The sequence below is a fragment of the Cervus elaphus genome, chromosome 5, assembly GCF_910594005.1.
Source record: "Cervus elaphus chromosome 5, mCerEla1.1, whole genome shotgun sequence".
Classification (NCBI taxonomy): domain Eukaryota; kingdom Metazoa; phylum Chordata; class Mammalia; order Artiodactyla; family Cervidae; genus Cervus; species Cervus elaphus.
The window spans coordinates 112123874-112138369 of record NC_057819.1 but is presented as its reverse complement, the minus strand read 5'-3'; the positions used below and the strand labels follow the sequence as shown (position 1 = coordinate 112138369).

The 14496-nt window shown below is 57.5% G+C and overlaps 1 protein-coding gene across 2 annotated transcripts; it reads left to right on the top strand.

Moving 5' to 3' along the window:
* The first annotated feature begins 5265 nt into the window (after positions 1 to 5265).
* Positions 5266 to 9491, top strand: NEUROD2 (neuronal differentiation 2). Of its 2 annotated transcripts, none has more exons than XM_043904409.1 (2): positions 5266 to 5597; positions 6729 to 9491. In XM_043904409.1, exon 2 carries the CDS (start codon positions 6734 to 6736, stop codon positions 7880 to 7882), a length of 1149 nt encoding a protein of 382 aa, XP_043760344.1. In that variant the 5' UTR covers positions 5266 to 5597; positions 6729 to 6733; the 3' UTR covers positions 7883 to 9491. The 2 variants fall into 2 exon arrangements, with proteins under 2 accessions (XP_043760344.1, XP_043760346.1); XM_043904411.1 differs by lacking the exon at positions 5266 to 5597 and adding an exon at positions 6014 to 6589.
* Positions 9492 to 14496: the final 5005 nt, after the last annotated feature.

The following is a 14496-nucleotide window of genomic DNA, read 5'->3' as shown; positions in this document are numbered from 1 at the left end:
TGAGTCTGAGCTTCGTGCCCAGGGAATGGGGGCCCAGCACCCCCAGACTCAGCCTCCATGCACAGAGCCCCCTCTCTGAGAGCCACTCGAAGGAAAACCTATGACCCACCACCCCATCCCAAGTCCTCCTCCCCAGACTGAAATTTGTGCCGAAGGCAGCAGGAGGAGTCTGAGGGCTCTGGGCTTGACCTGCGACCTTAGAACTTACTGCTTTAGGAGATTCTCTGGAGATAGGCTCCAGTACCCCAACTCCTCTAAGTCAGCTAGGCATTAATACAAGGAGCATTTATTGAACATCAACTCTATACAACCTGTGTGAAGCCCCAAACTACTGAGATATAAGGTAAGTAGCCACCACAGTCAAGTCAGGGAGACATGAGCGAATGGTTTGTCCTAACAGTGGGTGGTAAGTACTGAAATTGCCAGGAGGAGATCAGGGAAGACACCCAGGAGGAGGTGTCCAAGCAGGACTGCTCTTGGTGAGGCACGAGAATGAATTTGAAGAAAAAAGAAACTGAGAGACTACAGCCCATTAGGGAAGGAGCTCTTTTCAAAACAAAACAGGGCCCAGATGCCAGAAGGCAAAGGTTATTGGGCACAGGTCACTGTACTTTTGGAGCAAGGCAACAATCCTGCGGGGGGCTGGCTTTGCAGGAGGGTCGGTGGGTCTCCTCATGGCCCTCTGTCCCAGATTAGGGAGATGTGCAGCAGGGGTCCGACTCAGGACTTTCAGATCAGGCCTGGTGCTGTGGGCAGGTGCCCACCTATCTTTGGGTGGGGCCTGGGCCTGGCGCGGGAGCCCAGGGCAGCAGGCAAAGGAAGTCAGTGCAAACGCTGGCGGTGAGCTGGCGGTCAGGACAGGTCAGCACGGAGCATGGGGGGCTACACCTCACCGGTCCGCCCCCGCCCTCCCCGGTGGCACCACGAGGCACGCAGCCGCACATCGCCCGTGCCAGCCCTCACCTCCCGGCAACGTCGCCGCATTCTCAGCCACGCCATCTGGCGTGCCCGCCGCTCCCCAGCACACTGCGGCGGGCGGGGGGAGGGGGCAGGTGCCCCCCCAGAGCCGGGAGGACGCGGCAGGTCCCCGCCCCCCACGTCCCGTCAGACTGGGGGTGCACAGGGGGCGGGGGGAGGGCGGCTGGCTCTCCGGGGCTTCAGGAGGGCCCTTCACGCCTCCGGCCGATGGCAGAGTCACCGTGTGGGCAGTGCCAGCCGGCCCCCTCCCCGCCCTCCCGCGCCACAGCACACGCAGTGCCAGGAGCACGGGCCTCCGAGGACCCCCACATTCCTGCCCTTCACCTCAAATCAGAGCCGGGCGGGGCGGGGGGGGGGAGACGAGGAGACCGTCCCCTCCTTGTCCTGCTCCTGCCCTCACTCTTCACCCGCCAGACCACCTCAGCCTGGGAGCGCCCGGGAGATGGAGTTAAATGGCTGAGGGGCATGGAGGCCTGGACTCCAACCCACTTGCTCCCCACGGTTTGGCCTTTTGGTGGGAAATCAAGTCCCCTTCCCCAGCACACTTGCCCCCACCAGTCTTATTTGGAGCATGGTGATGTTGGTGGCAAGTGTCTGGCTAGGTGTCCTTCTGGGTGTCTGAATGGAATGGAGGTTTACAGATTTATGTGTGGTGTGGTTTTTTTTTTTTTTTTTGGTGTAGCAGGGGGCGTAATGAGAGCAGCTTTGTACAACATTCTCCAGTTCTCTGAGCAAGATTCCCTAGACTGCTCAGGAATGACCTATCCCCTCAGGCTCGCTCCCTTCTACACCCCCAAGGCCCCACCCCCGCCAACCCGGGACCTACGCCTGCACAAAATGGCCGCCACCCCTCTGAGGCAGCCATTTTAGGTGCCCAGACAGTGGCCTCCCCTGGGATGGGGCTATGTCTCCATGGGAACCTCAGACCCTCAGCTCCCGGCTCCCTGGATGGGGGTGGGTAACAGAAATGGGAATCTTCCAGGCTTGCCTGAGATGCCTACCCTTCCCCTTTCCCTCTCAGAGACCCAGAGGGGACCAGGCCCCTCACCAACTCCCTTCCCCCAATGCCAGGGGGAGGAACAGATGGCATCTCTGGGTGTCCTTCTTCTTCCATCTCCTTCCTTCCATTTCTGGCGCTTTCTGTCTCTCTATCCCCGCATCTCTGCCTCTCTGGGTGGACAGAGAGGTGCACGGCGTCCCTGTCTGTTCATGCTTGTTCATGTGTATGTGGACACGTGTGTTTTATACCTCCTTCAAGCTCATGTCTAAGGCGGCCCCATCCCACACCTCCCTCTGTTCCAATTTTCCCCTGTTTTTTATTGTATCTTCTAAAAAAAAAGTTGAAATGTGTCGAGTGAGAAAAACTTGTTCCATTTTTCTGAAGGAAGAAAAGACAGGGGCAGCAAACAGACTGAGAGGAATGAAGTTTTCCATACCCCCAGGTACATCCCCCCAACCCCTCAGGCCTCATTCTCCTGGTGGTTGTGGGGGGAGCTGAACGAGGGTGAGGTCATTCCTGAAAGGAGATAGGGGAGGGATGGAAGCCCTCCAAAGGGCTCCGCTGGAGTAGAAAGCAGAGCTGTAGGGGCCTGTGAGGCTTAACCCAGGCCTCAGTGTCCAAAGGAGAGGGCAGGGGGGTATCTTTCAACCCCAAGGAAGCATTAATTCATGCACTCATCCATTCATTCACCCATTAATTCAACAAAAACTCAGTTCCCATGTAGACAGAGCATTCTGAATATGTATGTATCAGGGGGTATGTGCAAGAAATTATTAGTGCAAAGCATGTTACAGTTTACAAAGTGCTTTAAGGAAAAGGAGAGCTGGCATTTACTGAAGGTGCACTCTATTGCTAGCCCCTTGCTCAACTCAATACACCCATTATCCTATTTCGCGCTAACAACAGCCCTATGAAGTGTAACATAACTGTCCCCATTTTACAGATGGGGAAATCAAGACTGAGAGCTGTTATGTAACTTGTTCAAGGCATTCAGCTTTCTTTAAGGATGGTAAATAGTGTTGGCTAGGAATCAGAGCCTAAAGCATATGCATGGAATCAAAATACCATGTGACTGGGAGGACTCAAGAAGAGCCGAGTGTCTGGATTGAAGACCCCCAGCCTCAGTGAAGAGACAGGAAAGCCTTTGAGGCTGTGCCCAGAAGTGGACAGGGGCCTGGCCAGCACTGCGGAATCTCTGCCCCACCTGAGGTCCACCCTTTGGCCCCCTCTGCCATGTCGAGTGCCCCCAGATCATGTGCCTTCCCAGGACCAGGATGTATGAATGGAGGAAGACTTAACATTGGCTTCTCATCCTTGGGGCCCCCTGAGGCAGACTGTGGGACTATAGGAGGAGCACTGGGTTGGGGGTCAAGTCCCTGGGTTCTAGATCCAGTTCTGTGCCCCACTGCATAGCCCTGGGCAAGTCAGTCCCCCACCACGGGCCTCAGTGTAAGGACACTTGGATCCCCTGGTGGTTCAGACAGGCAAGAATCCGCCTGCAGTGCAGGAGATCTGAGTTCAGTCCCTGGGTCAGGAAGATCCCCTGGAGGAGGGAATTGCAACCCACTCCAGTATTCTTGCCTGGGAAATCCCATGGACAGAGAAGCCTGGTAGGCTACAGTCCAGGAATCCAAAGAGTCGGACTCAACTGAGTGACTAACACTTTCACTTTCACGTCAGGACTCTTCGAGGTGCCTTCTGTACCTGGTCCAGTGCCTCTGAGCCTCACACAGATGCAGCCCCCCTCTCCCAAGGCCTCCTTCGCCACCATGTATGCCTCTGTGTAGAACCTAATTCATTCTACGAGACACCGAGTCAGTGTCTTCCCAGTCCAAGACCCCTTCCTGAAGTCCTAGAAGGAGAAAAGTGTTCCTGTGCAGCCTGAGAACGAGACCCCTGTCTTTGCACCACCCGGTACTTGGCACACGGTTGCCATAAAAGTGAATGTGGTCAAGTATAATTGAAGTTGTCTTAGCATACGGAAGCTGGAGGATGGGGAGGGATAGGAAATGTGGGTCTGAAACACACTATGAATTCCTGAATAAAGGTGTAGACCAGGGTCTCTCTGCACCTGATTGTGATTGCCTGCTTACACACAAGACTCTATCTGAGTAGGGGTGTGTATCCATTTTTTGCACACAGAGTGAGGAACAGGTGTGTGTGTGTGTGTGTGTGTGTAAAGCTTCCTCCCTCAATCCATGCATCTGTGTCTGGCCCAGGGAGAGGGTTGAAAGGTGAGCTGTAAGATAAAACAGCAATTTCCTACTTTCCTCACCAAGGCACCTGTCTGACCTACCTCCCCCTGGTCACTGGTGGACTGCTGGAGTTGGCTTCTCTACTTTCAGGATTTTTTGAAGGAGGAGGGGAATGCTTGCATCTCCTTCAGGAACTTGAGGCGATTCCCAGCCCAGCCCCCTCCTCCTTCAAACAACCAAGTCAGAGGCCAGGAAAGAAAGAGACTGGTGGGACGGCTACTTGTCTCGCAGGGGGAGGGTATGTGGGGCTGGGAATTGGGGGGAGAGGAGGGAGAGGTTTCTGGGTTAGGAATCCAGACCCAACCCTCTCCCCCACCCCCAGACGGTGGGTGCATAGTCTTATCCCAGGGGCTGCTTTCCATCCAGATCCCAACCTACGTGTGCCCCCAAACACCCAAGGAAATCTTTCCCATCGGCTGACTCCACAGATACACACACATGTCCCCACAGACACACACACACGCCCATGCAGAGGCACAGACATCCAGGCAAGTCTTTCCTTTTCTCTGTCTTTCCCTTGGTTTGAATTTCGTTCAGCCACATATGTTGTGTGTGCGTGAGGGTGGGTGGGGGAGGGGCAGACAGGGATGAGGGATGGCACGGTGCCAACATCTACCTATGGGGCTTAGGCCAGGGACGCCCCCCACGCCCACCCCGGGAGGAGGCCTCAGCTGTCCCTTTGTGGTCAAGCGGATCCTCCTGGGGGGGTGTGGGGGCAAGCATAGAGGTCCCCTCTCCAGACCCTAGGTTCTGGTTCCTGACCCACCTTTGGGGGCCTGCAAGGAAAGAAATGGACAGAGCAGGGCCCTGGAAGGAGCACAGAACTGGGAACATCAAAACCCCCCAATTTCCAACCTCGCCACCCCATTGTTCCCCTGTGGGGGACTCTATATCCAAGGGGGGCAACTCCTTCTACCTCCCTCTCAATCCCTGCTTTCCCTGCGTTGGGCGGGGAGGGGAGGGCGGCAGAGATATTTATTTATTTCCTTTATTTATTTAATTTTTTTTTTTTTTTGGAGTAGAGAGTGACAGATGGCGGCGGGTCCCGGGGGAGCCGGCTCTCCCCCAATGCAGACGCATGCCAATCACCGTCTCTCATGTGATAGCTGCTGCCCGTGACGTGCCAAGCCCATATGGCCTGGCATAGAGGCTGGTACCCCGCCTGGTAGAGATGCCACACTCGCTCCGCGGTTCGCATGGCGCTCTGAAGACGCCGGCGCCTGCCGCCTTGAGGAGCCGCTGCCCCCGCTCCCTGAAGATGGGGGAACAATGAAATAAGCGAGAAGATTCCTCTTCTCCCCCCTCTCTCTCTTGCCCCCCTCCCCCCCCCCTCCCCTCCCCTCTCCCCTTGACTCCTCTCCGAGGTAAGTTGTCCGAAAGGGAGCTAGATCTGACCCGCTGGTTGGGGGCGGGGGGCAGCTTCTTCGGCCGACAGGACGGTCCCCAAATCCCCCCTTCCTGGGATGATGCCCCCTCATGGGGTGGGCATCGGAGGAGCCCCGGGTTTCCTCTCGCATAAGGGGCTGCAGCTCAGGGGGCTGCGGAGGGAGGCGTCTCTGCCCGCCTTGGGCTTGGGGAGGAGGGGGAAGCAGGGTCATGGGGGGCGTGAAGAGCCTGAGATGGGAACCCCCCATGGTTGTCCCGGAGGAACCTTCGACCTTTCCCTACCACCGGGAAAAAGAGAGAGAGAAGCAAACAAACAAATTTGGATTTTTTTTTTTCATATCAATCCCGAAATACAACGAGATCTGAAGAGCCGTGTGGGAGGGAGGCAGTTTAAAGGGGGGAAGGGGGTCCCCGACCGCAAGGGAGACGGACGGGGCTCGCTTCTCTCCGTCTCCTCCCCACACCCGGGTTTCTCAGCCCTCGCCGCCCCGAGCCGGCTCCGGGAGCTGGGGACGCCCGGCTAGAGGAAACGATCCTCCCGCCTCTGGAATTGGGGCTGCGGGGGTGGGGGCCGAGCCGAGGGCGGCGCGCGGCCAAGTTGCAAATTGGATTAGGGAGCGTGGGGGTGAGAGCCACGGGAGGGTGAGGGAGCAGGGCGGAGGGGCCCGGGCCGCCGGAGCCGCCGAGCGGGGCAGCTGTCCCCATCGGCGGCCGCCCAGCCTTCCTCCAACACCCGGAAAGAACAGGCTTTCCGGGTGATCGTGCAGCCTCCCCCCGGCGAAGAGATCTGCTCCCTAAAGCCTCAGCTCAGTCCCAACCACACCCGGAGATGACCCGGCGCGGGGAGCGGCCCCTCGTTCAGGCGAGGGGTGGAGCCGGGGCCCAGCGCTGGGGAAAGGGCCTGGGCCGAGATCCCGGGCGCGCGGCCGGGGCAGCGCTGGGAAGGCTCGGGGTGGGGCAGGCGGAGGAGGTGGGCATCCAGGGCTCCCCGGGCAGGAATCCGCACTGGACTCGGGGGTGGAGGCGGGTGGAGGGGGCGCGGCATGAACCCAGCGCGCCCCTAACTCTGTGTTCTGTGTCTCCCCTTCCCGCCCGCCGGGCGTCCTCAGGCACCATGCTGACCCGCCTGTTCAGCGAGCCCGGTCTCCTCTCGGAAGTGCCCAAGTTCGCCAGCTGGGGCGACGGCGACGACGACGAGCCGAGGAGCGACAAGGGCGACGCACCGCCGCCGCCTCCGCCTCAGCCGGGGCCCGGGGCTCCGGGGCCCGCCCGGGCCGCCAAGCCCGTCCCTCTCCGTTCCGACGAGGTGCCGGAGGCCGCGCTGGCCGAGGTCAAGGAGGAAGGCGAGCTGGGGGGTGAGGAGGAGGAGGAAGAGGAGGAAGAGGAAGGGCTGGACGAGGCCGAGGGCGAGCGGCCCAAGAAGCGCGGACCCAAGAAGCGCAAGATGACCAAGGCGCGCCTGGAGCGCTCCAAGCTGCGGCGGCAGAAGGCGAACGCGCGGGAGCGCAACCGCATGCACGACCTGAACGCGGCGCTGGACAACCTGCGGAAGGTGGTGCCCTGCTACTCCAAGACCCAGAAGCTGTCCAAGATCGAGACGCTGCGCCTCGCCAAGAACTACATCTGGGCGCTCTCGGAGATCCTGCGCTCGGGCAAGCGGCCCGACCTGGTGTCCTACGTGCAGACGCTGTGCAAGGGCCTGTCGCAGCCCACCACCAACCTGGTGGCCGGCTGCCTGCAGCTCAACTCGCGCAACTTCCTCACCGAGCAGGGCGCCGACGGCACGGGCCGCTTCCACGGCTCGGGCGGTCCGTTCGCCATGCACCCCTACCCGTACCCGTGCTCGCGCCTGGCGGGCGCACAGTGCCAGGCGGCGGGCGGCCTGGGCAGCGGCGCGGCGCACGCCCTGCGGACCCACGGCTACTGCGCCGCCTATGAGACGCTGTACGCGGCGGCGGGCGGCGGCGGCGCGAGCCCGGACTACAACAGCTCCGAGTATGAGGGCCCGCTCAGCCCCCCGCTCTGCCTCAATGGCAACTTCTCGCTCAAGCAGGACTCGTCGCCCGACCACGAGAAGAGCTACCATTACTCTATGCACTACTCGGCGCTGCCCGGCTCGCGGCCCACGGGCCACGGGCTGGTCTTTGGTTCGTCGGCTGTGCGCGGGGGCGTCCACTCGGAGAATCTCTTATCTTACGATATGCACCTTCACCACGACCGGGGCCCCATGTACGAGGAGCTCAATGCGTTTTTCCATAACTGAGACCTCGCGCCTGCCCCTTCCTTTTTTTTTTTTTTGGCCTTTGCCCGCACCCTTGCCCCCAACCTCCCCACCCCCCCCAGCGCAGGGGCACCCCCACCTACCCCAGCGCGGGGTGCGGGGAGCGGGCCGTCGGTTCTGCCGCTCTCCTGGGCAGCGCGGTCCTCTTATCTGTGGGTGCCCGTCCTAGGGGCCTCGCTTCCCCCAGGGGACTCGCCTTCTCTCTCCCCAAGGGGTTCTCTCCTCCTCTTTCCCAGGGAATACTTCTACAGGGACCCTCTTCGGGCACTCTCTGGAGACCCCTCCCCCCATTCCCAACTCCTGCACTGTTCCTCTTCCCCTTTCCCCCTGCAGGCCCAAAGGCTTTGGTAAGGGGGGCAGCTGAGCTGTGGTATACTGTTTTCCTCTTATTATTATTATTATTGAAACAGTCACCGAGCTGCCGAGGAGCAGGGCGCCCCCTCTTTCTTGAAAAGGGCATAAGTCTGGGCGCCAAACCTGGACCTGGAAGCCCTCACCCCCAACCCCTAGTCTCAGCGTTTTGTGATTTTAATTTTGGCGGGAGGGAATGTGGATTGAGAGGAAAGAGAGAGGCCAAGATAATTTGTAACTAGAGTCCATTTCCCCCCTTTTCCTTTTTTAAACAAACATACATACAAAAAAAAAAAAAAATATGAGGCGACGGAGGCCGAACGCAGAGGCCAGATCAGAAAAAAACGCAGTAAGAACTTTTAGAAGCAATAAAAGGCAAAAAATACTACTACCAATAATAAAAAGACACAAATATCTATGCAAGGAGGTTCTGACTGAGCCTAGCGGCCCGGCCCGGCCCCGGGATGCCCCTCCGGGCCCGCGGGCCGCGCCGCCCAAGCGCGGATCTGTGCACTTTGGTGAAGTGGGGGCCGGCGCTGTCCCCTCCCCTCCCCAGGTTCTTACAATCAGAGACTCCGAGATTTGGGGCCCCAGTGCCACTGCCCTCCCCCGCCCCGTCCCCGTTGTGCGTCATGCTGTTTTTTTAAAATCTGTTTCCAAATTTGTATGGAATGGCAAACTGTTGGGGGGTCGGTTTGGGGAGGGAGGGTTTGCATGAAAGACACACACGCACGCCACACCGCACGCACACGCAGGCCCAGAGCCGGCGTTGGGGGGCAGAGGGAGGAGAGCTCGCCGCCCCCCAACCCCCCTCAGGCGACTCTATCCCTTCCCGGGACAGGGGTGGAGACCCAGACCTGAAGGCAGCCCCTCCCGACTGTGCCTCTTTGGGCCTCAGGCGCCCAGCGATTTCCGGTGGCTGGAGAGGGAGTTTTTGTCCGAGGCATCCTCTTGGCTCTGGCTGACAGGTGGGCAGGGAGACGGCTGAGGACTCCTCCTGGAGGTTTCCCAAAAAAAAGGGGGCAAAAGGAGAACCTCTCCCCACCGGAGGCAGGAGATCAGACATCCAAACACACGATGCAAAAATGCAAACCCACAGGCGAAACACCCACACACTCACACGCAATTTTACCTTCCTCTTGTAGCGAAGATGAAACTCCCGTCGGACACCCGAAGTGCATTGCGTGTTTCTGTTCAGTTTAATGACGATTAATAAATATTTATGTAAATGAGATGCAAAGCCGGACCGGTTTTTCACGGTGGCCTCGTTTCATTCCGGGCATTGAGCTGGGACTCAGCGTGATGAAAAAACAGAGTCAATGACTGTGTGGTGGCCAGGTAGAGGAACCCTGGAAATTCCTGGGTAGGATTCCCACACTACAAACCCCCTCACACCCACCCACTGGGCACCGAAACAGCTGCACTTGCTGCCCCTCACAGACCTTACACAGACTCACACACGCCCCCAGCACAAAGCATTGCGCTAAACTCATTACACTCCTTCAGTTCCCCAACATGCATATGCACCTCTTTTGAAAACAAAATATCTTTTCATCACTGAAAAATAACCAAGATGAGAGCAGTCGGTCATTTTACAATCCTTTGCCCACTGTTGCAAAAAAAATGAGTGTGTAGAAATCAAGAGACAACCATTTGAGCCAGACAGGGACGCTTTTAAATAGAAAAACTACCAGGTTATGAGAATGAAATATTAATGGAAGAAGTCTTTCCAGTCTTACATTTAAAATTTCAGTGGACTCAAGGGAATCAGCCATTTTCAACCTCAAGAATATTGAAATTTGTAGAGGTGTTGATGAAGTTGATGGAACACCCCCAGAGTTCTGTGAAGGGGCCTGAGTCTAGGAGCCCGCGAGGTAGATAGAGTGGAGCCTGACATAGCCACTAGCTTCCCCTGACCAGACAGAGAGAAGCCTTCTGATCCACACCGGGACAACCCCCTTCCTGCCTGGTGCTGCTCCCGGGCGAAGGAAGCAGGCAGACGGCCCAAGCCACTTCCTCCTCTCAGGCAAGGTAACCTCAGGGTTCTCTTTCTCTGAGCCTCAGGAGCAGAGGCTTCTCTGAACTGACTTCCCCCGCAAAGAACAGTACCCCCCCACTCCAATCCAGACACCAGTGCTCACTGGAATATTTGGAGAGGGGTCTAAGTCCCAAACACTGGCCATCCCAAAGCCTGAACACACTTAGGAGTACCACAATGGGCCTGTTTCTGACTCTGCTTATTTAAATTATTTTTTCAAAAACACTTCTCGTTTTAGAGCTGAAATGGAGGTTGTAGTGTTGAGTTTGGGGCTTGAAGTCAGGCACACTGAGGCTTTTAAAGGTTGGCCCCAAGACCGCAAAATGCAAGCACCCTGACAAAGGAGGAAAGGGAAAGGCACTTGAAGGACTCACTAGGCGCGAAAGGGTCCATCGGATTATACTCTCTGACCTTGAGCTCCGCGGCTCCCCTAAAAGACCAACCCAGTAGAGACCTTGCTCTCCTTCCTTCGCCCCGAGAATGCTGGAGGCGGAGCTGGGACCGGGTCGGGAGCTGTCCACTCCCGGGTGCTGACTCCCGTTCAGCCTCTCGCTGTCCTGCCCCAAAGGGAGGCCGAGCTTCCCCGGCCCCGGGGAGCGCCTCACAGCGTGAGACCCCTTCCCAACGCCCGGTCTGCCGGAATTCTGGAAAGAATTCTCCCGCAGTTTTTGGGAATTTCACTGGAATCCTTTCAAAATTTCACCTCCTTCTCTGGAATTCTCATAGGATTGCTTCTCTAGCGTGAGATTTAGAACTGGGCCTTTCGTTCTGAGGATTCACCCCTTTCGGTGGTCTAAGAGTGGGTGTCTTATAGACCTCAAAATCACCCCTACTTTGGGAGAGAAAGAAATCGGTTCACCTTCAACCTCCCTCGTTTCTTACATGGAGTATGGACCAAAGTGATCATCTCAGACCCGAATCTGAAGGAGTCAGATCTGTTCATGGCATGGGGCATGGCCTGGCAGGAAATGGGAGAGAAAAGGAACTCAGTACACATCCCGAGACCTGAGTCTTATCCTGCTGTAAGAACAAGGTTAATTGGGTTTCCCTCCCAAAGCTGGTTTTCCAGAGCCTGCTCTGAAGTCCCAGTCCGGGCAGGATTCAAGTGGCTTGGGACCAGAGGCAAAAGATCCCTCTACTTGGCTCCCCTGGGCAGACCACAGACTCCAGCGCTTTGCTCCTCTGGTTCCTCCAAGCAGCTTGACTCTGTTTTTGAAGCCGGATTCCAGCCCACTTCCAAGGATGCTGATGACTCTAGGGCCACTGTGTCTGTGGTCACTTTGGGCAGGTCACTTTGGGGGAGGGGTCACTTTGGGGGAGGGGATCCCTAGTGCCTCCGCTTCCTGAGAATCCAACGTCCACACGAGCTGCCCCTTTCCCAATTACTGACCCTTCCCCCACACTCTCTGCTCTCTAGCTGCGATTTGTCCTCCCATCGCCCCCCCTCGCCAATACTCAACTTCCCTGGTGAGATGGCGAGGTGAGCAGGAAAAGAAGATGCACGCCGACGCGCGGCCCCAAACTCCCCCCTCGTAGGTCTTTTCCTGGCCCGCTTGTGCACACACAGTGAACCTCCAGGAACAGAAGGAGGTGTGTGTGTTGGGGCGGGGGGGGGGGGGGGGGAGAAAGGGGCCAGAGCAGTGGGAGGGAGAGGGCAAGGGGAAAAGTTGCAGAGAGGACGCCTTCCTGGCGCCTTAACCGGAGCAAAGGAATCTCCAAGCAGGAACTAGTCAGCTCGGCTCAGCTCCTGGGCAGCCAAACTGGAGGCTGGAGCTGAGATCAATCTGGAGGGTGTCCTCCCCTTGATTTTCTCACCTCCGTTCGAAGTTCAGAGTTTGGAAGCGACTGGGAAATAGAAGTGTCTCTGTGTCCAGGTCATTTGTATATCAGGGGAAACAGAGAGGAAAGCACTGCTGATGGTCCCCTCTCTGTTTAACCCTATTTCACCCAGGATCTGAACACTGACCCCCCCACCCACCCAGTGAAGCCCCAGTGAACCCCTGGCTCTGGTTTCATCACCCAAAGGGACAGCTCAACAAATCACTGAGTACAATCCAGGGAAACCGAGCCCCACTGGCGTCAGAGACAGGGAAGTCCTGACTCTCCCTAGATTCCACTGGCTTGTGTTTACTTTTCTTTTTTTCCCTTTTATGGGAAGTCCACAAGCTGGGGATGCAAGGATCTCTCACAGAAGTCAGAGATTTCATTCCCTCTTGGGCAACTTTGCTTCTTCCTCTTCCCCAGAATCTTTAACCTGAGGTTACCTGCTCCTTGGAGAAATCTGTTGATTTGAGGGAACATTGGGACTGAGGGATAGTTCTAGATTCCACAGTTTAATTCTCAAGGAAGGTGGAAAGAAAGAGACAGTGGAGGCCAGGCCTGACCAGCCTTGGTCTTGACCTCCACTCTCAGGCTCACCGTGTGACAACAGGGGTCAGCCCAGTATTCCTGCCCCTATGTGCTTAAAGGAGAAAGCTTTTTCTTCTGCTGAGATGTGGGAGGGGGCAAATGGGTTCAGCCATCACAACAGGCTTCTCAGCTCACAGCCCAAAACACGGTCACTTTTCTTTCTTTAGGACTGGGTGCCCAGGCACTGGCCACACAGGCCCATGACGACCTGGGGTGTGAAAAAAAACCTAAAACACTGCTGCTTTTCCAGATCCTAAAAGTGGCTTCTGCCTTTCTATTCCACATTCATTTAAAATTCTGGACCAAGTTTTCCTGTTTGAGGAACAGTAAGAAAAGGTGCAGACACCTTGGGAGGGTCATTTTGCTCTCTCAAGTTTTCTCCACCCTCAAGCACTAGGGTAGGAGCACCTCACCTGCTCTGGAGTGCCAGCCTGAGAAGGCCCTGACCAAGTCTGGGCTCACAAGCAGGAAGGCAGCCGCTTCCTGTGGGCAGATGCCAAGGGGTGGGAAACTCAGCCCCCTAGTACAGGGAGAGGAATCTGGGGTGCTCCGAGGGGGAGAGAGCCAGGGAACCCCAGAGATGTTGGCTGTGCCTAGGGAGCGGGGACACTGCGTTGGGTGGAGACGCTGCCCAGATGCGCGCCTGGGTGTGGCTCTGGCGCAGCCAGCTCGCCTGCCCGCTCCAGCGCAGGAACCCGGCACAGTCTCCCAGGGTTGACTAAAGCGGCAGAGTTCCACGGCCGAGTGTGTGCCTGTCCCGTTATTCGGACCTTTCTGGGCTTCTCTCCACCTCTGTCTGCGTCTCATTCCTCTTTTCGAAATTAATTGAATTAGGAACGGGTCTTTCTGGGGCGCTTCCGCTTCTCGCCCGAGGCTGCGGCTAGCCAGGAGGCCAAGGCTGAGAGGTCAGGTCCCACCAGGGCCGAGAGAGCCCCCCGAGCCCCTTTGGGGACCCGCGTGCCAGTTCCTACCCTCAGCCAAGTCTTCGCCAAGGGCACAGCTGGGCGGGGTCTGGGCAGTCCGCCCGGCTTGGGACATCTGTTCTCGCCAGAGTCGCATTAAAGGCGAGAGGTGGGGGTGGTGGGGGCTCAGAACCAACCCCTCAATCCCGAGTCGATACCTGCTTTCTCGACCGCAGGCGGCGGCAGCAGGGACTGGACTCAGAGTTTTTTTCTTTCCCCTTGGGAAAAGCGAGCGAATCGTGAGGGGCAAGTGCGGATTTCTCTTTTGCCTTCATCTGTCCTGCTTCTTAATCAGATGCCACATCTGGCCTCTCTCCTGGAGGACAACAGGGCACTCCGGCCCCGCGGGAGGTGCCGGGGAGTCCCCGGAGGCGCCAGCGCCCAGGATACCACGGGCTGGCCGGGTGCGGAACGGATCCCGCTTGCAGCGAACTAGCGTTCGGCTGGGCTCTGAGGCAGAGGCCGGGGCGCGGCGCAGGGGGTGGGTTAAAAACAACTCAATTAAAACATCGAAAACATTTGGGTTTATACTGGGGGGAGGGATGTGCTTTTTTTTTTTTTTTAATCTGAGAACCACACAGCACCTAAGCAAAACCAAACAAAATCCTTCACTACTGATCATTTTGTAGAAAAAGACAGAAAAATTCCTCAGACACTTCTCCCTTGATGCTTCCACGAGAAAAACTCCCGACTGGCCAAGCCCGGCGCCTGGACACCTCTTTACTACCCCAGCGCCCTGGCGACGAGCCCAGGTCGCCCCCTGCCCACCCTTCGCCCGCGCGTTGGTGCCAGTCTGTGCCACTCAGCCGGTGCCCGGTGCCAGGCGCGGGGGGGAA